Raw genomic sequence first — 27,135 nt, 5'->3', positions numbered from 1 at the left:
CACACACACACAATGTGTACAAACAGGTCTGCTTAAACATCCTTAAAGCCTGAACCAGGTCATTTGCCACAGACAGTTCCTAGATGCTTGCATCTTAGCCACCATTTCAGCTCAAAATAACATTTCTTTGGCAGTTTGAAAATCATCAAAGAGAGAAGTAACCATAAGGGTCCTATTCACAGACACTTTGAATCCAGAATCATTAAACTATGTCAGTTTCTTTACAGCCTAATTCAACAAAGACAAATAATTCAAGGTCTCAAGATCCAGAATGGCAGAAAAAAAATCTCTACCCCTCCATGTCCAAACTAAGAATACACCTCAGCAGGAAGCAAGACCACTGTACTCCATATGAAGATTATAAAACCCCCTGGCCTTCTCTGGAACAGGAGTAGTAGAATGTTTTCAGGTAAAAAAAAAAGCAACAGTAAAAGACCAGATAAATAAACATGTACAGGTCAATGTATTTGTGACAAACCGGGCTTAGTAAAGGTCCATTCCTGCTCCTATGGGGGTTGGCATAATGGTTAAGGTGTTTACATCATCAGCACAAGGTACAGAATTTGTTTCTCACCTTTTAGGAAAACTGGATAGGCTTACAAAGGTCCACAAGGACAGCCAGCACAGTACTTACCTATGAACTATGTAGATATGCCCTACAAGATGTCAAATAAGGTAAGTATGTCTAACAATGAAGGACACCAGCAGGTACAGAAGTCACAGAAAAGCAAACGTTTCTGCACTTCAAGATAGTGAGTCCACTTTAACTCCATCATACTGAGGGGTAGACTTCCTAGGCTGGAGTTAAACAACCAAGCCTTCATTGGAAGACCCAAGGAATCACTCCTTGAAAACAGACCAGTCATTATGCTGATCTGATCACCCAATAGCAAATGGGGATGCACTACAAGCCTGGGACTTGCCCCCATTAGTGGACATCTGAATTGTCATTCTAGTTCCTTTCAGCATCATCAGTGGCTATGAATAGAGGCTTAATCACCCAAAAATCTAGGAGGAGCAAATAAACAAGGAGGGGTAGAGTATGTCCTATGAAAACATTTCATGCTGGAGGCCAGGTCATTATCTGATCTCCTCACTCCACCTTCCACTTTCAATGCCATTCCTCTCAAGAAGACAAAGGGCGGCCAGTCAATTTTCACAAGTGCCTTCGTTGAAGGTTGGATGTTGAGCTGGCACCTCAGCGTTCGTTAAAATCTACCACCAATCATTAGCGGACCGGAGTTCCGCTGTGGCGACCCCTAAACCGGAAAAGCTGAAAGACAACCACCACCCTTCATTTCTCTCCTGTGAATGGGAATGGAAATCCACCAATTTTTGTGCCATCCAAACAGAGCAGACTGAAGTGGCAGCAACTCCAACATACCTATGCATTCTGTACTTCTGGCAGACAAAGGTAGTGCTGATGCAAACCATGCACTCCTGGAAGCATAATTCTCAGTCAAGCACTACGAGACCCAAGGTCTTGTTGGCCAGTAATTATTTAATAATCTGTAACACCTCTGCCTTTTTAACAGGGGCCTCCAGCACCTCTCCTGAGGGTCTGGGAAGGCTGAGCTCAGAGGGCAATGCCCAAATCTTTGGGTTCCTCTTTTCAGTCTATAGAGAACTCCAAGGCACTAATCACCTATGAATACTGCAATTTACCCATGTCTAACTTCAGCACCTGACATCATCCAACTGTCCCCTTAGTAAACTTGGTTGACATTAGCAATGCCCCACTGAGAAGATGTGATTTCTAAATACCTGCTGCTGCTTTAAGCTATAATCCAAGATCTTCTCTCATCTTCCTCTTACACATTCATACCTTTTTTTTTTTGCAATTTTTAAGATATGTCTACTTAGCTAATCTTTTAGGACTTAACATACTCCCACAACTACCTCACCTCTTCCAGTTCGACCTTTTTAAACTACCACTTTGCTGTCTATGCTCAACTTCCTGAAACCTAGAAAGAACCACATATTCCCAGCATAACCAAACCAGACAGATAATGAAAAAACTAAGTAACTTTAACAAATGGACACAATGACTGGACGAACTCCACTACAAATGATTTAACACTTCCGTTCTCTTTTAATATAACTAGAGGTTCAACAAAAATGAATCACTCTCCATCACGCACTTTAAATATAATCCAAGTAAATCACATGATACCAACTAATAAATTAAAAAACACAATATTCAAACATAAATTACTAAATGAAATATTCAGATCACTGCAATGAACATTTCAAGCATAAACTCCCAATATTATTTGACGTTTAAAAATATATATACACATCTAAACTGTTAACTTAAAATGACGCTAAATAACTTTTTGAAGTGGAAAAAAACATTTTATATTTATAGCTTCATTGATTCCTGGTACATGAGCTGCTTGTCATCTAGTCTGACAACCTGATTCACGACACTCTAATAAGTTCCTAAAATCCCCTGATAAAAATCTATTTTCCACTTGTTCTAAGGAAACCTTCTTGAAATCTGAACATGTCAAAGCATGTCTGGGTAAAGCATTGTTAGACTCCCTTTTCTTAATGGCTAATGTGTGTTCATAAATCCTACTTAACATCCTAATAGTTTTCCCTATATAAAAATTATCACAGGAATTACAAATAGCTCTGTAAACCACACATTTACTCTGACAAGTATACCTCTCTCTAGCCCATACAACCCATTTCAGATGTTTGAATTCAACAGAAGATGAGTTAGCTATAAATTTGCACCATTTACAGTGCCCACAACAAAAAGTGCCTTCTACAGGGCACTCTCTTCTCTCATTTTCATCCAAAGTCTTCCTTTCTAGGACAGTCTTGATGTTATGCATTTTTAAAAGTAAAAACTGGCCCATTACCAATAATGTTAATCAAGTCACATTACCAGACAGAATCTTCCAGTTTTCAATGATAATATTTTTGATGAGCCACATCTCATTAGATATGGACAATGGAAAAGCCAAGCATTGCCCTATCTCAGTTCCTGAGTCCATGTGTACAAAACTACTTCTACTACCTTCCCTTGTTAATTTTGTACATAAAACAGGACAGGCTTTCATCTCTCTAAGTTTCAAAACGTCGCCTTCTGTTGCCTTTAACCATACCTGGTCAAAACCTCTGACCATGAATACGGATCTTAATTCAACCATTTCTTTCAAAAAGGTTTCTTGAACATGGGTTAAACGGCTCAAACGAATCAACTCCCCCTTGACCACTCCTCTTTTAGTATGAATAGGGTGTAAACTATCCCTGTGTAAATATTGATTAGCAAAAGTAGGCGTCCTATAAATCTTACTTATAAAAGTCTTAAGGAGTCAGAATAAAAAGTCAAATTTAAATCTAGAAAATTTATATCATTACCAAAACCACTTACTGTAAAATGCAAAAGGTCTGTGGTCATGTTTAAATCTGAAACAAAAGCTAGAAAGCTGTCAAAATCCCCCTTCCATAGCAAAAACACATCAGCAATAAATCAGTGATATAACAAAACATTAGTTACTTGAGCATGCTTGAAAAATATTTATGTTCCCACATCGCCATTGCCAAGATCGCAAACACATAAGCAACCCTTGCCCTCATTGCCAGTCCTGATATTTGTTTGTAAAACGTATCATTAAACTCAAAAAAATTGTTGTCCAAAACAATTTCCATAAGAGAACAAATGGTACTAATTTTGTTGTTATCAAAGTCAGTAAAAAAAGTTAAATATTCTCAGAGATATTCCACACCAACCTCTTGATTAATACAAGTGTATAAAGAAGCTACATCCAAAGATGCAAAGAAGAAAGGAATGCCAGGCATCTCAAAGTCACTTAAAATTTCTAATAAATGCCAAGAATCCCATATATATATATATATATATATATATATATATATATATATATATATATATATATGACCTGCATGCCTGGACTACCAGATTTAAAAGATGGTCCAGCCACAATGAAATAGGTTCAGTCTTGCTGTGCCCTGCTGAAACAATTGGTCTAAATGGAGGGTGTGACTTGTTTTTGTGAACCTTTGGAATACCAAAGAACACTGCCATTTTTGGAAATGGCACACTTAAAAAAAATCATAAGTATGGTAGTCCACACAACCTTGACTAAACAAGTCAAACAAAGACCGATTAATGCCAGAATAACTTCTACTTATGAAATCCTTAGTCACAGTTTTAAAATTTCCTTCATCCTTCAATAAATTTCATATGGCAGACTCATAATAAGTCTTGTCCGTGATGACCAATATCCCACCCTGTCTGCCCTAATTATTCTTAGGTTACGATTATTGGCTAACTCATTCAAAGCCAATTTTTTACCATACTTCAAGTTGGCAAATTTGACTTTAGTCTTAAGCTTTTTTCTAAAGTCATTCTCACAAGCATTATTAAATATTTGGATGGTGGTATAAAGTGAAGGGTTGAAGGTGTTGTGATGACTTGGTATAAAATTATGTGAAATAGAATCCGGAAGATCATGCATTAAAGGGTAAGCTGTATAAGCCATATAAGCTGCAAGATTGTGGCAAAGCTTACTCTGTTTTTTTTTTACTTATTGGAGTGTCCCTGTGTCAATCAACCTTGGCATTAATGCCCAAATAAAAGTTTTAAACTGAATGAAAAAAATCGGAGGTCTTTATTGTACTGTCCAATGGCAATACTTGTGACTTCAAAACCTCCAGCTCTCTCTGGTAATGTTTTATTAACACTATCATTAAAGAAAAACCTGTGGCATCAAACAAAGCAGTCAGCTCATTATATACAGAGTCTCTATACTTGACACAATTCGTAAACTTGCAGACTCTTAAACCTTATGGTACAACACTATTTTTTATACATTCCTCTAAGTAGTGAACGTCTAACTGTAAGGACATATACTTTAGAGAGCACTGTTCCAATTTAAAAATATTGCTTTTACACATACTGTGTTCATTTGTAGTGATGTCACTCGGTCCTGAAACGCCACTGTGGCTAAATTCACCACAAAAGGATTGTCGGACTCTTTCAGGACATTGTCTAGAATGTTTCCGTTAGTGTTGTCACTGGATCCATGGTTGAATAATCCATCCAATACACAACTACTGGTCCCTGTTGGTGCAATCACACTAGAAGATAATCCATGGCGTGTCACTCCACTTCTGGAGACAAAACTGAAACCCCCTGGATGACACCCAGGCATTAAACTCTCCTTTATGGCTTTGGCAACCACTTTCCCAAGATGTTCTGCCAAATTGGAAAAACTGTTAGGAGTGGGATGAATGCCGAGGTTCCATTGCCCATCTCTAATGAGATTTGGCTCATCAAAGATGTTATCATTGAACACTGATTGGTAATGTGGATTTGATTAACATCAAGACTGTCCTAGAAAGGCAAACTTTGTCTGAAAATGACAGAAGAGAGTGCACTGTAGAAGGCACTTTTTTTTGTGGGCACTGTAAACAGTGCAGACTTATAGCTAACTCATCTTCTGTTGAATTCAAACATCTGAAATGGGTTGTATGGGCTAGAGACAGGTATACTTGTCAGAGTAAATGTGTAGTTTACACAGCTATTTGTGATTCCTGTAATAGTTTTTAATATAGGGAAAACTATCTGGATGTTACGTGGAAGGATTTACAAACACACATTAGCCATTAAGAAAAGGGATTCTAACAATGCTTTGGCATGTTCAGATTCAAAGACGTTTTTCTTTTTTGTATTGGAACAGGTGGATGATGTTTTTTTTTTATCAGGGGATGTTAGGAATTTATTGGAGTGCCGTGATTCAGCTTGGCAGATTAGACTTCAATCAGATCGCGCACCAGAAATCAATGAAGTTATAAATAGAAAATGTTTTTTTGCTACTTCAAAAAGTTTAGAGTCATTTTAAATTAACAGTTTATATGTGTATATATATTTTAAATGTCAAATAATATTGGGAGTTTATGCTTGAAATGTTCATTGCAGTGATTTGAATATTTCATTTAGTAATTTATGTTTGATTACTGTGTTTTTTAATTGGTTGGTTGGTATCATGTGATTTACTTGGATTATAATTAAAGTGTGTGATGGACAGTGATTAATTTCTGATGAAGTTCTACTTATATTAAAAGAGAACTAAAGCGCTAAATCATTTGTGGTGGGGTTCTTCCAGTCGTGGATTCATTTTGTTAACATTGCCAGCATCTCGTATCCCTCTGAAATGATGATGCTTACAAGGTGAGCATCCTTCTAATTCTGGCCTTAAACAAAGTCCAAAATGCAAAGCGGTGGAGAAATTCTCCATTCTAAATGTCCAGCAAGCTTTTCAATTTGATCTCATGCACCTCTATTACTTAAGAAATTGCTGCAAGGCAACTTGTGTGCCCATATAATCCTGAAATGAATGAACAACTGGAGAATGGCATGAGAAAGAAATGATATATAGCTCAGTATCCTCCATCACTGGAATTATATTACTTGTGACCAATATCCAGTCCAAAATAAGAACAATGGACTTGAGAGTAAAAAGAAAATGCTCTCAATCCACTTTGGGACTTACTCTAAACATCGACCAAATCCAGAAATTGAGTAACAATCCTTACTGCTTCAAATGCCCCCAATATTATTAAGCAGGTGAGGGAGGTTCTATGATCCTTGTCTTCATTTCATAGCAAGTCCCCTAAAAGAACCAAGTGGTATACTACTTCACCATAAAAAACACCATCTGACCAGTGGAATGCCTGACTAATTCAGCCTTACCAGGACATAACAATAGGAAACTACCACCACTCTTAAATCCCTCCAACCCAATCCCCAGTCTACAGAGGACTCCGAAACACTAACCACCCATAAACACTGCAATTTAGCTATCTCTGACTTTAAAAGCTTAATTTCTTGTAACAGATCAAGCATCTTTCCAAAAAATTATTGAAAAGATCACAACCCTGGACTGCTTAACTGGGAAGGAGAAGGTCTTCCCATATTCTAAGGTACTAGTCATAGCCTATCCTTCTCAATCCATTCAGCTAGATATATAATGCATATCCTAACATCTCCAAAGAAATGACCACACACAGGACATTCCACAGCAACTGCCCAACATACCAGCACTCTACTTAAATTCAGATGATTCCTGACAGTTCATCAAGGTGGGAACAGCTATATAGATAGCTGATAATACATGGCCTCATCTAAGGTGTTCTACTATGCACTTTTCCATGAACCATGAACTCCATGAAAACTTCCATGAAATCTTTTGAACCCCTTTATTCAAGTAACTCTGCTCACAAGTACCTCCTTCCAAATATGCCTTGAGTACTTACCAGCATTACTATAAAACAATCTGGCTAGTTCAAAACAACAATGAATACAGTACAACACATACATTTGTACAACTACTTATACCAACATTAATAATAATATTTTAACTTTACCTTCATATAATAAAATAAATAACCAAGTTTCAACACTTTCTAAATTAAGAGCAATCAAAAAAGAATTACAGTTGAGTAAGGGCCACAATGCACAGGGCCCTAAGCCAGTTAAGAAAGCATACACTACCTAATATTCAGAAACAAATGTCAACTCCAACTCTAAGAAGTAAAACTTAGTGTACCAGGAGATATTCAGTTTTGTAAATCACTACCTGTCCCAAGTCCCATCTGAAATACAACAAAGAGGGAAAAAAGAAGCACTCAGACTAGCAATGATATTACTAACCAGACAACAGGAAATATGGGATTCCTACCAAAAAGCAAATGAAGACATGATAGACTGTCTTCATCCACTGCAATACATAAATTTGTGCTAAACAGAAGTACAATGCAACATGCAAACTATTCACTTTTACTTGTGTTACACCTGTAAGCCTGTCTAGGTGTGGCTACACCTCTACTGTGCTGACCCACGGGCATAAAAAAAGCTTACAAGCCTTCTAAGCTATATGTCCCATGCATTTAACCCTCAGGGTATGTATTTATGTGGAGCACAATGGTTAGACTGCACCCTCTCACAGTTTTTGGTTGAAGTATTTTCTGTGTGAAGTCTGCTTGTTCTCATTATGTCTGCTTGGATTTTTGCTTGGGTCTCCGTTTTCCTCTCACATTACAAAGACAAGCAGCTGGCAGGCTGACTGATGGCATTTAGCGGTCCATAGGTGTGGATGTGGATGAGCAAGTATGTGTGCCCTACAATGGACTAACATACTACCTGGGGCTGGTTCTGGCCTTATGACCCACTGCCTGCCAGTACAGGCTCCAGCCACCATGATCTTTAACTGAATGAAAGTGGAACAGAAAATGGAATGTTGGATAGACAGACTGAACTAACTTATTTATATATTTAGTTAGTTAGGCCAGTCAGTCAGCAATTTAACACTTCAAGATGCCCAGCCCCACTAACAACCAGGTAAGTAAGCAGAGTCAAACACTAAGTTGAATAGAGTGATAAAGCCCTAACTATGAGAGGGATACTCATATTGATCAGCACTGAATGTTGCAGGAGCTGATGTTGCGAGGGAGAGGACTGACAAGTCAATGCCGACTTGCCTCTCTCAAAAGAGGTCTGCATATCTGGGTACATTCCTCATGGTTGATTTCTTGACAGAGACCAGCGCCTGCTTCAATGGAGCAAGGCCTTATGAAGAGTTAAATCACTCACAAAACTGTGTGACATATCTTTACCAAGGCCACTGCATTTGAAACCTGAAAATGCTACTGGGCATGAGCAGTGGGAACAGCTAAGGCTCAAGTACAAAACTCTGGATGCTCCAAAAACAGACTGCCAACTCTACTGCTTGACAATAACCCCAAGAAGGAATTAATTGACCATTGAGCTTTCATATTTCAGGGAAACAGGTCATTCAGGAAGTCAAGAGGGAGATGTCAGTTGTCAAAAATGTCATCATCTCCAAATTAAGAATGGAATTAAATAATGTACATACCAGATGCATGAGGTCCAGTCACTGGAGCAGATGAACATGTGGAATTGACTTTTACTGTCTAATCCCTAACACATCATTAATGTTAAATTCACATTAATGTGGGAGAGTCTGCAGTATATTTACTGTACTCTGCACAAACTCAGGCAGCACAGGGTGTCTCAGAGACTTCCATTACTATTTACTTTGCACAGCAGTACAAGAATCATCATAAAACTATATCTCTTAAGCTCCATCTGTATCAGAGATGAAATAACACATTCTGCAGGTCTGCAATATAGCTAGCTTTTCCAGCATTAAATATGTCAACTGGGCATAAAAGACTAACAATACTAATTTACTCTACTCTCACTGTGTCATGAATCAGAAATGGGGTCCTTGCTGTCACAGTTGTAGAAACCAAAAACACTTGAAGAAATTAAAATAAAGACAAGAACCATGTTTACATAAATCACACTATATCTGCCAGGATTTCAAATAAAGATAGTGTGGCACAGGCCTGGTGGCTGCATAATACATATATTATTTCATCATTAAATCTGCTGACATGCATCAAAGTAGAGCAGCATTCAGAATGGGGTAGCAAGGTAGGGGGATTTCAGTAAGGCAAATACTAACCAATACACCTGACATACAACAAAAAAGGAGAGGAAAAAAAACACAATCTAGAAAAGTATACATACACATATATATATATATATATATATATATATATATATATATATATATATATACATATACACACAGACAGACAGTGAACAGAATTTGACTTTCACTATCATTCACTTCTTTACTCACCAAGCAGGTCTCCTGAGAAGTTGACTGGCAGCACAATGCCTACAGACATCACCCCTACGACCACTAAAAGCCCAATGATGTGGCGCTGGAAAGAGAGATAATGCACAGCATCGCCTCCACATTTATCCCGAATCTCATCATCTCTAAAAAAATTAAGAGAAACAAAAAAAAACCACAAAGTCATCTTCCTGCCACAAGTGTACTGTTCACCAGTAGTGTACAGATAAACAGACATCTCATTTAATTACATGATCAGTGCTGAACAGGTGACAATAGTTCAGGGATCTTTGCATTGCTATACCAGTCAACTTCAACCTCATCATGATGTAGTTAATGACTGGTCAGCTCTCAACATCTGTTGTCAAACTGAGAAGTAAACAATGGCAACATCTACTGGTCATTTTGTAATTAGGGCACCTGTCCATATTAACCATGAATAAAAATGCACATTGAGTAAATTCCGGAATGAAGCATGGATATCCCATATTATAGGCTATTTAGAACTTAATGTAATAAAGTGCCTTTTTTTTTTTTTTACACCTCCACGTTTCTTTTTGAGTGCTTTATTATTACAATGTCACATTTTCTAAAGTATATGTTTATATGCAATACAGTAAATATTAGGGACAATATGTAGTACAACATATGCTCATCAGTTGCACAGTTCAACCCTATGACCACAGGCTCTTTATCCTTAAGTATTCCACTGCTAGCTACAAGGTACTGCCATAAAGAAGTTAGCAGTGTCAGTGGTTTCTTATATAATCTTCATTGCAATTCTTCCATAACTGATCACAACTCCTTTTTCCACAACCATAATCCAATTTTTCACAATATATCTGCCAAAATCTATTTTCTAGTAAACAAAATGTCAATCTTTCTTTCCAAATAACATGTATTACATAAAATATTTATTTACCCTTCTCACATATTCTTTCTTCTTCTTATAATATCAGTACATAATCATATTCATATCTATATTGTTTATGTCATTAATATTTTCAAAACATTTTCTTCACATAACTTCTTCCAGGGTTTCACTACTCTTACATTTCAAAATAGGCATGCAATGCCATCTCTTCCTCCTCATATAATACACATACTTTCAACTTTCTTTTTATATGGCATATTCTTCTTTACTGGTGACTTGTTTATTACCAATCTCCATAAGAAATCCTGACAATCTACTATCTTAGTACATCACTTTTCTTTAATGACTTCTACTGGTTAACTTTCTCATGGATTTATTTAATAATATTTTTCATCACATTATTATAACACATCCTCCTGTCTTACTCTATATCATCAGTTTTTATTTTCCAAGTTTGTGCTCCGGTTTCCTCCCACATCCCAAAGACATGCAGTAGGTGGATTGGATACTAAATTGGCCCTAGGTGTGAGTGTGTGCATGTGTGTGTGCCTTCTGTGGAAGGTTGGGCGCCAGGCCGGCAACTCATCATGATAAAACTCCACTGCCAGTCATGAGCGGACAGATGATCATCTGTGGCGACCCCTAACCGGGAAAAGCCAAAAGAAGAAGAAGATACTGTTTCTTTTTTAAATGAGAAACATCTTTATTGAATTATCACTTATGGCATAGGCAATCACACAATTATATAAAATTAAAACAAACCATACTGACCTATTTTAGTTGCAAACATACATCACTTATAATTTTCTATACAGACATTTAAGTCAAACATTACATAGCTCATTTAATTCTTGCCTTCCCTTAAACCTCATCTCCCCTAGAAAACATTATTCTGCATGTATTGTTCCCACAATTCCAATTTTCTAAGTAATATGTTAGTATTTTCCTTGGTAATTTTTAATTTCATTTTTATATTTTTTCTCTTTTTTCATATTCTCATAATCTCCAAGATATTTTTGTATTTATATTTTAAACATTCTCACTATTCATTTCTCATTTTCTTCCTTTACCCACTTTAATACTCTATACAAGTTTAAAAAAGCACAATAAACAACTGTATTTAGTAACCCCCCCTCTTCATCTTTACTCATAAACACACCACTTTTACTGTGTTTAATTTTGACATTTTTTATGAAACAAAACACCAATTGCACAATTTTCTTTACATATTTTTGTGGGATCATAGAAACATTTGACATATGCGCCACTTTTCCATTAATACAGAATTCACCAAATAATCAGTTTTCCTGAATGCTAATCTATACATTCTCCAGAGAAGACATCATCAACATCTTATTCTAACTATCTCTCATTTCTCTTCTCTATGTCAACACGTTAGCAACAAATGACAATGAATTTATTGCTTTTCTCCACTGTATATATTTTTTTCTGACATTGTTTTATTGCTACCATTTAAAACCTTGTTTTGTAAATAACTCTTGAAACCTTTCTGTAAATAGCTTTTGTTAACTTTTTATTGTATTATGTACCTGAGCTGTTCTCCTCGGGCCTCTGCTGAAAAAGGGCCAACAGCTCAGTTGGACAAACCTGGTCAACAAATGTAAAATAAATAAATATTTGTTTGATTTTTATCAAACCTTCCCGCTGATCATAACTACATCATTTTTCCAGATTTTATCACTAGCAAAGGCACCTCATTCACTGAAAAATACACACCTCAAATCTTCACCAATTCAACCAAAACCTTACTTTTATCTTTATATAAGGTTATTCCCATTTCCTTTAAACTTCCATTCAGACAAATCAACACTTCCCTCATCCACATTTTGCTCTTAGCAACTACAACTACAGTGGATATAAAAAGTTTACACACCCCTGTTAAAATGCCAGGTTTTTGTGACATAAAAAAATGAGACCACAAGAAATCATTTCAAAACTTTTCCCACCTTTAATGTGACCTATAACCTGTACAATGCAATTGAACATCCTGATTAGTGGAGTAGTACACGGGTGTATGCATTCAGTCATAAGTATCCATTAGTAGTAGCAGTCAAAGTGTAATTTATTTATGCCCTTCCGAACAAACTATTTGTTTTTTCCAAAACAGTTCCAATCCCTTCATATAAAGGGACCATGAACAATACTAAGATACTTGGAAGTTTCACCACAGAACAAAAGCCAAACAGCTGTCAGCTTTATTATTCAACGTAAGAACGTGTCTTTTCTTCTCTTTCCAAGTTTTTATTTGCTGATTTGTTTATCTGTAGTCATACATGAGTTTCATGTATGACAAGGGCTACTTCTGTTTAGAAGCTAGTTTTCTACTAGAAGTTTTTTTTTCCTCTTTGGTATTTCAGCTGATCTGTTGAAGAACATTACAGTGGTGGTTAAGCTTTCAAGTAGTAGTTGCTGAACTCGTTTGAGCATTGTGAACTATGAGATCATTCCAGTTGCCCTACTGGATATGGGCACTGTGAACTAACATCGGGTGTCACGGTGCCTGGGCATTTTTTTTTTTTTTGGGCTAGGTTCGTAAAGGCTCCAGGGCCATTAGCCTAGTACACACCTATGAACCTATGAAAAACAAATCTGTTAGGGGGAAACATATAAAAATATAAAAAATATATACAATAAGCTGGTTGCACAGGTGTGCACACCCTTAAACTAACACTGTGTCGAAGCACCTTTTTATTTAATTACAGCATTCAGTCTTCTTGGGTACACACCTGCCATCAATTAAAAGAGAGACTGATTAACCCCAAATAAAGTTCAGCTGTCCTAGTAGGATTTTTCTGACATTTGCTCAGTTGCCTGCTACAGCAAAAGCCATGGTTCGCAGAGAGCTTACAAAGCATCAAAGGGATATCATTGTTGAAACACATCAGTCAGGAGAAGGGTACAAAAAAATGTCCACAGCATTGGATATACCATGGAACACAGTGAAGACAGTCATCAAAAAGGGTAGAAAATATGGGACAACAGTGACGTTGCAAAGAACTGGATGACCCTCCAAAATTGATAAAAAGACAAATCAAAAACTGGTCAGGGAGGCTGCCAAGAGATCTACAGCAATACTGAAGGAACTGCAGGAATTTTTGGCAAGTACTGGTTGTGTACTACATGTGGAAACAATCTCCCGTATTCTCCATATGTCTGGGCTATGGGGTAGAGTTGTAAGAGGGAAGCCTTTTCTTACACAGAAAAACATCCAGGCCTGGCTAAAATGTGGAAAACAATAAATCAAGTCTCCCAAAAGCATGTGGGAAAATGTGTTATGGTCTGATGAGAACAAGGTTGACCTTTTTGGCCACAATTCCAAAAAGTACATTTGGCGAGAAAACAACACTTCGCATCACCAAAAGAACACCATCCCCACTGTGAAGCATGGTGGTGGCAGTTTCATGCTTTGGGGTTGCTTTTCTTCAGCTGGAACTGGGCCTTTAGTCAAGGTGGAGGGAATTCTGAACAGTTCCAAATACCAGTGACTTTTGGCCCAAAACCTTCAGGTGTCTACTAGAAAGCTGAAGATGAAGAGGAATTTCACCTTTCAAAACGACAATGACCCCAAGCATACATCCAAATCAACAAAAGAATGGCTTCACCAGAAGAAAATTAAAGTTCTGGAATGACCCAGCCAGAGCCCAGACCTAAATTCAACAGAAAATCTGTGTGGTGACCTGAAGGGGGCTGTGCACAAAAGATACTCTTACAATCTGACGGATTTGGAGTGCTTTTACTAGGAAGAGTGGGCAAATATTGCCAAGTCAAGATGTGCCATGCTGACAGACTCCTACCCAAGAAGACTGAATGTTGTAATTAAATCAAAAGGTGCTTCAACAAAATATTAGTTTAAGGGTGGCACACATGCAAATAGCTTATTGTACGTTTTTTGTTTTTTTTATTTTTTTTCCCCTAACATATTTGTTTGTTTTTCAATTGAATTGTATATGTCACATTAAAGGTGGGAAAAGTTTTGAACTAATTTATTGTGGTCTCATTTTTTTACATCACACAAACCTGGCATTTTAACAGGGATGTGCAAACTTTTTATAGTCACTGTATATAGTCTGCATTTGTCAAAACTACTGGAATCGCCATCTCCTTTTGCATCATATATCTAGCACCTTTCATTCTATAAGCTACATTCCATTGATAGACATCCTTGTCTTGTATCATACTTCATGCATATGTCTTTATTCAGCTATCCATTCACCAACGCTCACACTCTATTATTGTGATACGTTGGCATACACACTTTCCAAATTCTACTACCTATTACACACTTCTCCATAACATCCTACAAAGCATCATAGCCTACTGTATCATATGCCTTGCTAATATCACCTAGCATATGTTTCACATCCTCCCTTTTACTTATAATATTATCCACAACTTTCTCACAACCAATAACAATTCTTGACATCCCTTCCATTTTATACCATATTTGCTTTCTTCCATAATATCCCTCATCCTTCCTTCCATTCTCCTTTGTATTATCTTTATACAAATGTTATAATCTCTGTTATTGATGTAACAAGTCTCCAATTTTTTATTTAATTTTCTCATCTTTCTTCCATATAAATTTTAATACTTCACTACATAACCCTTCATAAACAAACCATTTCTTCAGCCATTCATTCAGTACAAAATACTCTCTTTGCCAATCCACTAATTTCTTGTACATTCCATACCCTATACCACCTGGGCCTGATACTAAATCATCATTTACTTTCCTAAGTACCCCATCCAATTCCCTAATAGTAATTTCTTTTTTTCAAAAATTTCCTTAACTTATTCTGCATCTTTTTTATTTTCCATTTTCTCTATTTTTTTATTCTTATACATATTTTCCATATGCTGTACTACAATACTCATAATTTGCTCGTGTCCTTTTTTACCTTTTATATTTTTCATTTCTCTCATTACATTAATATCCGCCTTTACTATTTTACCCAAATATGCAGATACCTCCTCCTTTTCCCTTGTAAATAATATTTCTGCCTAAACAGTAATGCCTTATTTTTTCTCAATTTCTTTTATACATTTATTTTTCTGTATCACAATACTTATGTATTATTCTCTAAATCTTCTAATACATTTCTATAAATTTTACCATATTTCACATTCTCTTCCTTTTTAACATCATCCTGCCATTGAAAAATCATATTTTGTACTTTGTTTTAAATTCAATCCACAATTTAGACCAGTTTTTATAGAACTCTTTGATGGTTATATGACCATTCCACGACTGAAATGCTTCTCAATTTCCAATCTCATCTCATAATTTTTAATTTATTCTTTTTATTCCCTTTCCTATTTCAATATACTCTAGTTTCCTTTATCCACTCCATCCATATTGCTACATGGTCTGAAAAAAAAAGTCACAAATCTATCACCATCTGTTATACACAAGTCTACTGATAATACAAAATACAAAATAATGCAAAATAATACATTTCCAATACAAGTACCCCCCCAACCTTCTATAAGTCCATTGACTTTTGCTCCACACAGTTAATTTGTCACATTTTATCACTTCCTGCATTTTTTTACATATTTCCTTTTCTTTTTATATTTTCTCCTTACATGCATGACTCTAGAAACGTGTTATCTCCACCTCACATCCACAACAGTTAACTTTCCCATCTTTACCAATGTTACAATTAGCATTTTCACTGCTTTTTTTTTTTTACTCAACACAGACACTTCAGAAAAATGTACACTTCCGAAGTTCCATATTACATTTCCACCCTACATTTTTCTGTTCGTAGTCTTTCTTCAGAAGAATCCTACATCCTCTAACAGATGAACATCCACATTACATTTAGCACACCATTACAGTATCCCTATTCTTCCTACAGTGTTAACACTGTAATAGTGAGTAGAGTTTTGACAGACTTGTGACTTGCATTAGACAATCATCCAGGCAGGGGTATATTTGGACTCCTCTGGTCCTACAAAAGGCAATTATAGGGGCTAAGCACTTTGTGAAGACCCTGGGAGTGGTAGACATGTCAAAGAGCGGTTCAGAAAAGTTGGGAGGGTGGCCTAATGGTTAAGGTGTTTGCCTTACAAACACAAGGTACAGGGTTTGAATCTCACAGGGTTTAATTGGCTAGGCTTAAAATGGCTCATAAGGGTAGTTAGCCTAGTACTAATCTATGAACCTACGAACCTATGATAGTGACTGGCACCTGCTCCGAAGTGTAAAAAGCTTCTATGTGACTGCGCTATAGGAATGTGCAAGTAGGCATCTTTTAGATCCAGAGTTACTATGAAGGCCTGAGGAGCTCTGTGACAAAATAAGAATAATTTAGTCAAGATAGTCAGTGAGATAACGGATGAGATAAAAATGGCTATGTATAACCAATCTACAGGACAGTTTGGAAATTAGGAGGGAAAAAACTGATAAAGATCTGGAAGGTTTTGTTTAACAGCATTTTAAGAGGAGAAGTACTAGCATCCTGGAAGAAGGCAGTGGTAATGGTAGTACCTAAACAGGGTAAAGATCTATCAGATCCAGCTTCATACAGGCCCACTGCAATACTAGACCATGATTATAAAGTGTTTATGTCTATAATGGCTACAAGAATGGCAAAAGTGATACCAAAATCTATAGATATGGATCAGTGTGGAGGGGGGGCAAACATTTGACAACATTAACAGAACACTGATGATCTAGAGGGAAGCAGAATGTAAGAAAGCACCACTTTTATTGGTGGGTCTTGATGCAGAGAAAGCATTCAACAGAGTATACTGGGACTTCATGAGCAGGGAAATGGAACCATTTGCTTTCCCTGACACAGTTATAAGGTTGATTAGAAGAATATATGAGGGATCGGAGGAGCAAATTAAAGTGGGTAGGGTCCTCTCCAATAATTTCTGTTTGAGTATTGGAACCAGGCATGGTTGTCCGCTTTCTATTTAGAACCACCGTCAAACAAAATAAGGAACTCAGAAATTCGAGGATATAATTGGTATGGTAATCAGGAAAAGCTGGCTCTATTTGAAGATGATATTATTTTACACATGACAAAACCAGAAAGGAACATTACAGTGTTGTGGAACATTACATTTTAAGATGGTTTCAAATCTTCTCGAGATACAAAATGAATGAAGCTAAAACAAAGGCGATAGCGGTAAATTATGTACCTGTACACAAATTGGTCCAGCAATATCCATATTTATGGGACATGATAAAATTAAGTATTTAGGAATATGGATTGGAGATGACTCTGTGGTGGCCAGCTAAGGATATGTGGGAAGAGACTAAACAGAAGATAACACAAAAACTGAGAAACTGGAAGTTTTGTTATGTGGATATGGATACTAAGATACAAGCCATTAAAATGTTTTTAGTCCCTTTAGTCTTATACACAGGTCAGGCATTCTTTTATCAACCACAGGAGAAGTTGTGGATAGCAATTAAAAAAGAATTGAAGTATTTTATCTGGGAAGGGAAGACAGTAAGGGTCAAGTGGGATAAGCTGATTCTACCAACAGAACAAGGCGGACGAGGATTACCTAATTTGAGGGGGGTAGTTTAGAGCAACACAATTAAGGTTCTTATACATAGAACAAGGAGAAAACTATAATTCAAAGTGGAAAGGAATGATGTTGGCACAGGGAGGAAGCTAAAGAAATAAGGAGAGATTGGGATTTTGGATGCAGACTCTTAAGGAGAACAATTAAAATCATACAGTGTCATATTCTTAAAATAGGAGGGAGTACTCTAAGAACCAAACCGGCTCGAGAATGAAGATGAGAGATTTTGCTGATAAGGTTAACTGTGGTCAGGGATGCAGATAATAGGCAAGAGGGGGCTGGAAATTATTGGAGAAAACTGGCAAAGGAACAAAGGTATTAAGAGCAAATAACTAGAAAGAGAAAGATAATAGAATGGGAAGAGGCCAATAATTTATTTGGACTGCAGATTAGAGATTACCTTCCCTATCAAAGATTGGTATAAGAATACAGGCAAAGAGAAAGAAACAGGGGGCTCCTAAATAAAAGACCAGCACTGGCAGAGTTTTTAATTTAATCTAGAACAGAAGCTGACATTAAAAAAGGAATAATTAGTAAAGCATATAAAATATTGCACGATAATTATAAGAATCAATCAGAGGAGCTTAGAAATGATTGGGAAGAGACTGATTAAGCAATTCACAAAGAGACAATGGGGAGATATGTGTAAATCTCCCAAATATGCAACAAAGTCTAGAAGATTTAGGATCTTTGTCTGGAAGTCTTTACATGGGTATTTTTATACCCCAAGTAGACTCCAAAGAATTTTTCCTTAGGCGGATATCAAATGTTGGAGGGTATGATGGGCAAGAAAGAGGCAGCTGGAAACATATTTTTTGGGAGTGTATTGAGCTGGTGCACTTTTGGGACCCCCTGCAGACCGCTCTGTCGGAGATGCTGAGTGAGCAGGTTGGATTGACTGGAGAGATGATTTTTTTTTTGAGTTATGCTACAGAATTAGAATTGCCTAGACATAGTAAAGCCTTGCGGAGTCTGATTACGGTGGCTGTCAAAAAAGCAATTACGAGAAAATGGAAATCAAAGTGTAGACCAACTTTACTAGAAGTAGTGAATATACTAACAGAGATAAAACAACCAGAAGTGGGATCTTTAGAAAAGGGAAGGAGCAAACTACATAAGAAAAATGTCAATTGTGGGAACAACATATGCAGAGCAGGAATGAGGTTTAAGAGGCAGGATTTGAATAAGCCATATAATGCTTAACTGACAATGACTGGATGGTTTATAAATGATGTACAATGTTTAGAACTACAGTTGCTTCAATGGTGTCTTTGATGTAAACAGTTTGCAACTAAAGTGATATCATTTTGTATGTTTTTCATTTATAAAAATGTAAGATTGCCTTTGTCATATGTGTAAACTTAATAAAGAATTTTGGGAAAAAAAAGATAGTCAGTGAGTTGAACTGCAGAAGTTCTTCTCACAGGACTACAATTGTAAAAGAGCAGCAGATGTCTCTCTACTAGTGCTGGGGCAGAACATCTGCTTGTGCCACTAGATATCAGGAATGATTAGCAATTCAGGTATCCACAGTCATCCTCTCTGTTACCTTGAGGAAGAATGAATGGGTAAATTGAGTGCCATGCTGGTGGGGCTTGAAGATGGTCAGTGTATGGAATGAAAAGAAAAAGAAACAAATGTACCCCCTTCCCCAGTAAAAAGTTCAACCAACCAATGCAACAGTTAACCAGTCCTTTTCCCCTCCAGCCTCAAATCATCCATAGGACCCTCAAGCCAAAAAAGGGAAAACACTTCCTGGTTCTATAAGAGGTAGAAACACCCTAGGCATACAATAGCACTACTAGGGGATCTCACTAATGGGGTACTGAAAGCCATCCACAGATTCTTACCAAAAAGCAATTAAAAAGGAAGACAAATAAATGACTGTACTCACCATCTCCAAAGTAATAAATACAAGAGGGGACACAGCCAGCCAATAAATATGATACACTTTTGGAAAATGAAAGGGTTTGTTAGACAAACTCAATAAGAGTCTATCTTTCCATGGAAAAAGGAAAGCATTACTTGCCTTCTCTCCATGCAGTTCTCAGTACTAGGAATATCCCTCTCATAAATGGTGCTACTCCATTCACCAACAAAAAAACATTTGTTGAACATGGAGCTAATAACAGTGTTACAATGAATTCATAACGTGATCGGAATCAGAAACAGACATAAAAAACACTATGAAGGTGATGTGACTGATGTCTGATGTCTCAGACAGTGAACATTCTCTTTCTCTTGGCTAGAGGGGGCCATGCCTATGGTACAAGGTTCAACTATTGGAGGTTTGACTTTATTTCAAATGACTACATATTCCTCAGCAAGTTATTTATAGTCAAAACCGATGAATGGGTAGGCCACTGATCAGATATCGGTCTTTGAATAAACATTTAGGGCGGGCCCTGCAATAGCTCTTTCTGCTCTCTGCTAAGAGAAAAAAACAATTGGACCTCTATCAGATTTTACTCAAGTAGAACTATCACAAAATCCAGGGGAGATAACTTTCTGTGAAATTACAGAGGTTTGTGCCTGACTACAAGTTCAGCAGATGCCTGGGAACTGGCATCATCTAAGGCAACTAAATTTTGGTCTATGCAGTCCTGATGGCTATCAAAGCAGGGATCCTAATGTCTACCTTAGGAAAAAAGCATTAACAAAAGTGAGAGGGAAAACAAAATTGGGCATTTCTGTGAGAGCATCATCTAGCCCCTGCGAGATTGAAGTCACAAGACCTCATATTCTCTGCCACTGATTCCATAATAATCAGCATTTTTATTTGCCTATGAAACTTGCATTCTGTCAGCATTTTATCTTAAGCCCACAGGTGGACAATTCTTTGGCTGAGGAGGGGGCAGACACCCCCTGGCCCAGCAAAAAAAAAATATGTTTTCAGTTCAAAAAAGTCAGGAGGTTTAAGGAGCTCCAGAGTAAGCTCATTTTGCCAAATATCATACAGGAGTTACAGGAAGAAACTGGATGATTTGTACCTAAGCAAAAAAGTACTGACAGACACGAATTTCTCTAAAGGATTACCAACTGATGATGGAAAGTTTTCCATGGACTTCGCTAGGAGAAAAACCTAAAATAAAAACAAAAAACACTACCTCACAGAAGAGGAATAACAAAAAATCAATTTCAGTCAATAATTAGGAAAAAAAAATATGTTCTCCCAATTTGTAATTAATACTGACTGTAACATGGAAGGAGCCAACAGATGTGACTGAATGCTTACTGCAGCAGAAAAGCAGGCATGGGGCAGGCTGCACTCATTTTCTACCAACTACCACATTAACATGCTTGACGAGGAGAGAAAACCATCTCTGATCTGAGGATATGCAACAGCTCTGCAAATGAATTTGCATCCACCACATAAAAGGATTAATACCATAGCAGAGATCCTTATGATAAACAACTTCAACAAAGGATATGCCTTGTTATGCATTGCAGTATAGTGTTCTGCTAGCATAATTCAATGCCCTATCACACTGCTTAATTCACCTTGTCTGATAAGATTACCCCAAGACTAATCCCATTCCTTACTGTTGCTTCTAGCTCTAGCTAAGTATTTCCCTTCCTTTTCTATTTTTCTTTTAAATGCATTTTTTATATATATATATTTTTTGCATTTGTCATGTTTTGAATTGGTATTTCTCAGACAGTAAAATCCAGACCCACCCTTACGGAAGAGACACAAACAAGTCTGAAACGTTGCACCTTCATTACTTTAATTTTAAGATTAGCTGAATGCAGAGAAGAAGGATAACAGCCAATGAATATGTTCAATGACTGCAAAGAATTAATAAAAGGATAACATACTAAGGCAAATTCTGATAATTTCAAATATGTGTGTTTTGGGAGAGTCATCTTGTTTCTGTACAGTAAACTGTACACTTGCTTTGTACAGGGAGACTATGTACTTAGAAGGATACATTTGTACCAGGACAACATAAAAACTGCAGAGAGGTATATTTTCAGGGGTACTCCTGTGGTCCATCTTTTAATCATTTTTGACAACCTATGGAGTTAACAGTGGTGACCTTACAGGTCCCTAGTGGAGAAAGGCAGTTTCCTCCAAATAGATGGTTAACTCTGCCCTAAGATGGTTACCACCTCCCCTTCTCTCTTTCTCTCAGTCCAGGCAGTTTTCCATGTACTGATGTTTACCCAAGGGACACTCTTCATGACACTATAAATTTCAGTATTGTTTTACTTTGTGTAAGAGCATTTTAATTACAAAAGGGACTACTTGCCATAATATATTTAGCAGTTTATTAAAAATCTATTTTTGGTGGAGGCAAAGGGCTAATTTGAATTTCCTAGGCCATTACTGGCTGCTTCAGACTTGCTGCCTGATTCTACAACATATTATTGTTGCATCTATAGGTACTCTGAGCCATAGCCGGGTTTTGCACAGCTGTCTGCAACTTCTCCATCTGATATCCCATCACCAAAAAGCACCAAATGTAGCAAACAACCTGCTACAGTTAAAATATCACATACACTGAGTGCTTCAGCCCTGACAGCAAAAGCAGTAGTGCCATTCATCACTGAATGCCATACTGTACTCTACCCTTTAAATAAAGAAAAACAACAAATCTGGTTTTGCAGTGTTTCCCCTCTCTGGGAAGTGCACATTTAACATATTTTAACATTGTCTCCTAATATAAACATTGTTATTTGTCCCAAGTTACTGGGTGCTATTCCTTGTAATAACTATAATATTTGTAAACTTATAATATCTGGTTTTAAAATGATAAATAATGTTAGATTTTTCTGGAACATTTTCTTGTATGACTGAAGGCATTATTTATGCCCTTAGATGTCAGTGCAACCTGTTCTATATTGGAAAAAGTAAAAGAATGTTTAGGATTAGGTTGCAGGAATATATTTGGGACATCAAGAAGCAGAAAATATAAAGTTCTATTGCTATTCATTTTAAAGGACATCATAATGCTGATTTTACATTACTACAAGGGAATAACTCTTGAAAAAGTACAAGTTAAATTAGGAGAGAGCTCTATGTTAAAAGATAGACTTCTTTTTAAGGATTCTATTTTTATATTGAAATATAATACTCTGATACCTTATGGTCTACATTGTGAGAGTAACTAGAAATATCCAATTTAATTGTTTTATTATTTAATTGATTAATTATACTAATTATTGTCTGTTTGTTATATATGAGGATGTTCAGTATGGTTTGTTACTTCTTGAAGGCTGTTTAGCCGAGGCACTACATTTTTATACAATAAATATATATTTTTGGGGGCTAGTAGACTGTTTACTTATCTTATTTTATTTTGCTGGTTGTCTGCATAGACTCCCAGGGTTTCTTAATAGGTTCTACTGAGTTCATCGGAATCAGATAATCATACAGGTAGGGGTAAATGTGCATGCCCTTATACACAAAAAGCTATTACCTAAGCCAAGTACTCTGTGAAAATTGAATGCAGCAGACAAGCCAAATGGCAAGGAGGTGAATTGTAGGCAATGTTCCCCCTGGTTTGAATTTTAAACACTTTCAGTGTACCATTGCAATGGGAATGTGACAGCTGGAATCCTTTACATCTAAGGTAACCACAAAGACCAGCAGAAATAGAAGAAAAAGAGGGCCGTGAAGTATACGCATTCTGAATTTTGACACAAACAGGAGCCTGTTTTGGTATGAATGATCAAGGATAGGCTTTGAAGTAACTTTGTTTCTTGGAATAATCCTTTATTTTCCTCATCTCTTAGTACACTTTATATGGCCTCTTGGCTCTGCAGGTCCTAAAACAGAGACTGAAACAGGGCCCATTTTTCCTTGGGCACAGGGGAACCCCTGAGAATCTGGGCCTGCTTTTGAATTGAAATTTGTAGCCTTGTTTCAGGATTTTGAAGACCCACAGATCCTGGATTATATCTGCTCACTTCTACACAAATAAATGCATGAGGCCTTATACTTGTGGAATGTGTGAGAGGTAAGGTCTAGAGTCTGGGAGGGCTGGAGTGAGATTTCTGACGGACAGGTAGCTGGAATCTGGGGCATAAGAATTCTCCATATGCGTATGTTCTATTCTTCTCTTCTTAGGAGAAACCCTTGACAACTCTGTAACTTTTAGTGCTGGCTGACTGGACTTCAACAAACCCAAGAAACAATAAGCCAAATGGAAGAGAACTTTGGATGAAGCCCAAGTGGAGGGCTCGGAGAAGGAACCACTTGGCCTAGGTGAAAGCAAGCTAGTGGATGCCAGCTTGTTGACTTTGAATGAATAGGGCCAATCCATCTTGGAGGCCTTGGGTCATGGGTGGGTATCCAAAACCTCCAGGAATCTTTTCACATGGAAATAGCAAAGGAAGAATTCCCTCCCCTTCAATGACAACTACCTGTCAGCAGCAGAGGGCCCTCAGAAAGGACTCTCAGCCCACCGTTGGCATAACAATTTTGGTCTGGGTGGATACACCCAAAGCCAATGATGTGGCCAGGCTGCCACCAAATGGCTGGTGTTACTGTCCCCACTTGAAATCAACTCCAAGGATGATGTATGCAAAAGTGCCTCACAGATCTTGGTGTCACCAGACCCAGGGAAACCTTGTTACTCAGGAAAACCTGTTGACAATTTTCCAAATGTTCTCCTTGGGATGTTTATCTAGTGTTTGCATTTCAAAAGAAGGCTACTGGAGGCTCTGGCTGACTCTAGGGCAGAACAAGAAAAGGCACATGCCTCTTTCTGATTAAGATATTGCTGGAGAGATTTTGCTCTATGACACATCATCTTCAGGGTGTATCTTGTCCAATGTAGATAACCATCCACACTGTGCTCCAGCCCTACAGAAAATATTTAAATATGTGGAAATTGTTGTATGGAATTAGCTCCCCATATGCCAAACCAAATATTTATTCACTTCTACTTCAATTTCTTTACCCTCACTATCAGACATCTGGCATGCTACTATAACAAATATATGCAAAAAAAGAAAAACAAAAAAATTCCACTGCAGAATATTCATCCATTCCATACCTTGTAGGCAAATCAGAATAAAAGGAAGGCTAAACAACCTGCAATACCAATCTTCCCATATTCCATGCCTGAATCACGAAAAATAGTAGCAATCACAACTTCTTAGCCACTGGACCTAAACTCTTGTAAGCCATCCTTCAGCCTTAAACTACAGTGTTCAAAAAAAATGCGGAAACACCACCTGTATAAAAAAGCCACCTGTCACTGCTCCAACAATTCAGCGTTAACCCAGGACTACCATACAAATGACTCATCCAATTTCTTAAACAATAACTATACCACTGAAAGGTTATACCCAGTTCATTCCTATTTTCCTTAATTTCCCACAATCTCCCTTCTACCTCCTCTTATTCTTTATCCTGTTATTCAGATCTAACATACTACACGTGTCCTACTACTACTGCCACGTTTAGACTATAACATATCCATGTAACCATTCTTCCTTCCTAACCTTTACTCTCATGCTTCATCTCATCAATTTTTTCACTTCCCTCCTGACTCTCTTACCTTCATATTCCTTACAGAATTTCAAGAGTCATTTGGTTTCCCTGTATCTTCACTTGCATGTTTTATAATCAAATGTTACATTGTATAGATGCTATTTTATGCTCTGCATTGCTCAGTTGTTTAAGTATCTGTACACTCGGACTATGCAGGAAATAGGTCCATTTGAGATCAATGCTCTTTGTTATAAATTTAAACAAACAAAAGGTAAATAAATAAACACACACCCAAATAATAGACTTCTCAAAAAACTTCATTCATACTGATAGCACTCAAAATTTTAACTCTGTGAAACTTGTCACTGGAATCCTACTTCATAAAGGAAGTCATACCGAAAAAAACAGTAATGCTTGGGAGTTTGTACAACCTCCACATTTAAACTCAACATCCACAAAAATTAACAAAAATATGCAAATTGCAAGCAATTCTAAAAACACCCAATTCTTTTCAGTGCTAGCTACTCAAGTAATCTAAATGGCAAATGACTTGTAGTAAAAGCACACTGATACCCAACCTACAGTATTTCTTACCAGTCACAGGCAATTCAGCAAGTAGCGAGAATTACATTCTTTCCAGTATAAAGCATACAGCTTGAAATGTACATCTCCAAAGCTAAAGCAATGAGTAACGCCTAAACTCTATACTTAAAGATGGAGACAATTTGCACTATTATCACTTCAACTATTTTTGTTTCCCTCACTATAAACACTACACCCAAACACTTCAAAATGTTTCTTATAATCGGACTGATATCTTCTCTCCTACTGTTGTTGAAACAGCCTCATGAGATCTGTAATGTATTCAGTTTTTCACATGTGTAACTAAACCATGTCTGTTCTCTTATTAAAAAGACAAGTTTCTAATTAAATCAAAAAACAAAACAAAAGAAGCAACAGTATGAGGTGTGAAACCAAAGAGGTCCTGATTGCGTCAAGAAACACAATGTGCAGCAAGTTCCACAACATGGGAGTGTTTTTATTTTATTCTGTAACAATTCATTGCCCTTAACAGCAAGCTACATTTATAAAAGTCCAGAATTGGGTGAAAAAGTGAAGAACAAGAGTCTGCAGGTGATAATTATATATGGGTATGTCCCAGAAGTTGACCCAACTGTTTTCTTCCTATAGACTTATTAAACAAAATGGCCACCTGAAAAGGACAGCGCCATAATTTAATACATGGTGAAGGGTATAGCTATTTTGACAGCCTGATCAATTTGTCTACTAGCACCAGTACACAAAGATGCAGCATCATTCTGTTTTCAGGAAACTGTTTAACATGCTTACCCGTTTGCGAAACAGGAAAATGCTTTACATGGAATAGGTGAAAAACAGTGACATCTACAAACGAGGTTTATCAACCGGAGCAAGAAAAATTAAAGCTACTGTACTGTAAGAATTGAATAGCTGGAATCTGAGCTGTGCAATGTGCAGAAGTTAATAATTATAAGTCACTTATTATGATTAAACTGTTTCAAAATAAATAA

At 37.0% G+C, this 27,135-nt stretch overlaps 1 protein-coding gene across 2 annotated transcripts in view; it reads right to left on the bottom strand.

The window, feature by feature from the left end:
* The window catches only part of TMEM63B (transmembrane protein 63B), a 2,399,602-nt gene that overhangs the window by 1,574,215 nt on the left and 798,252 nt on the right, over nucleotides 1-27,135 (bottom strand). For both annotated transcript variants that reach the window (XM_044060665.1, XM_044060674.1), the window contains one exon: nucleotides 9,705-9,847. In XM_044060665.1, coding sequence (XP_043916600.1) covers nucleotides 9,705-9,847 — 143 coding nt within the window. The remainder of the gene's footprint in view (nucleotides 1-9,704; nucleotides 9,848-27,135) is intronic.

The sequence above is a fragment of the Protopterus annectens genome, chromosome 1.part0, assembly GCF_019279795.1.
Source record: "Protopterus annectens isolate FY-2018-M chromosome 1.part0, PAN1.0, whole genome shotgun sequence".
Taxonomy (NCBI): Eukaryota; Metazoa; Chordata; order Ceratodontiformes; family Protopteridae; genus Protopterus; species Protopterus annectens.
This window is presented reverse-complemented; position numbering and strand designations above follow the sequence as displayed.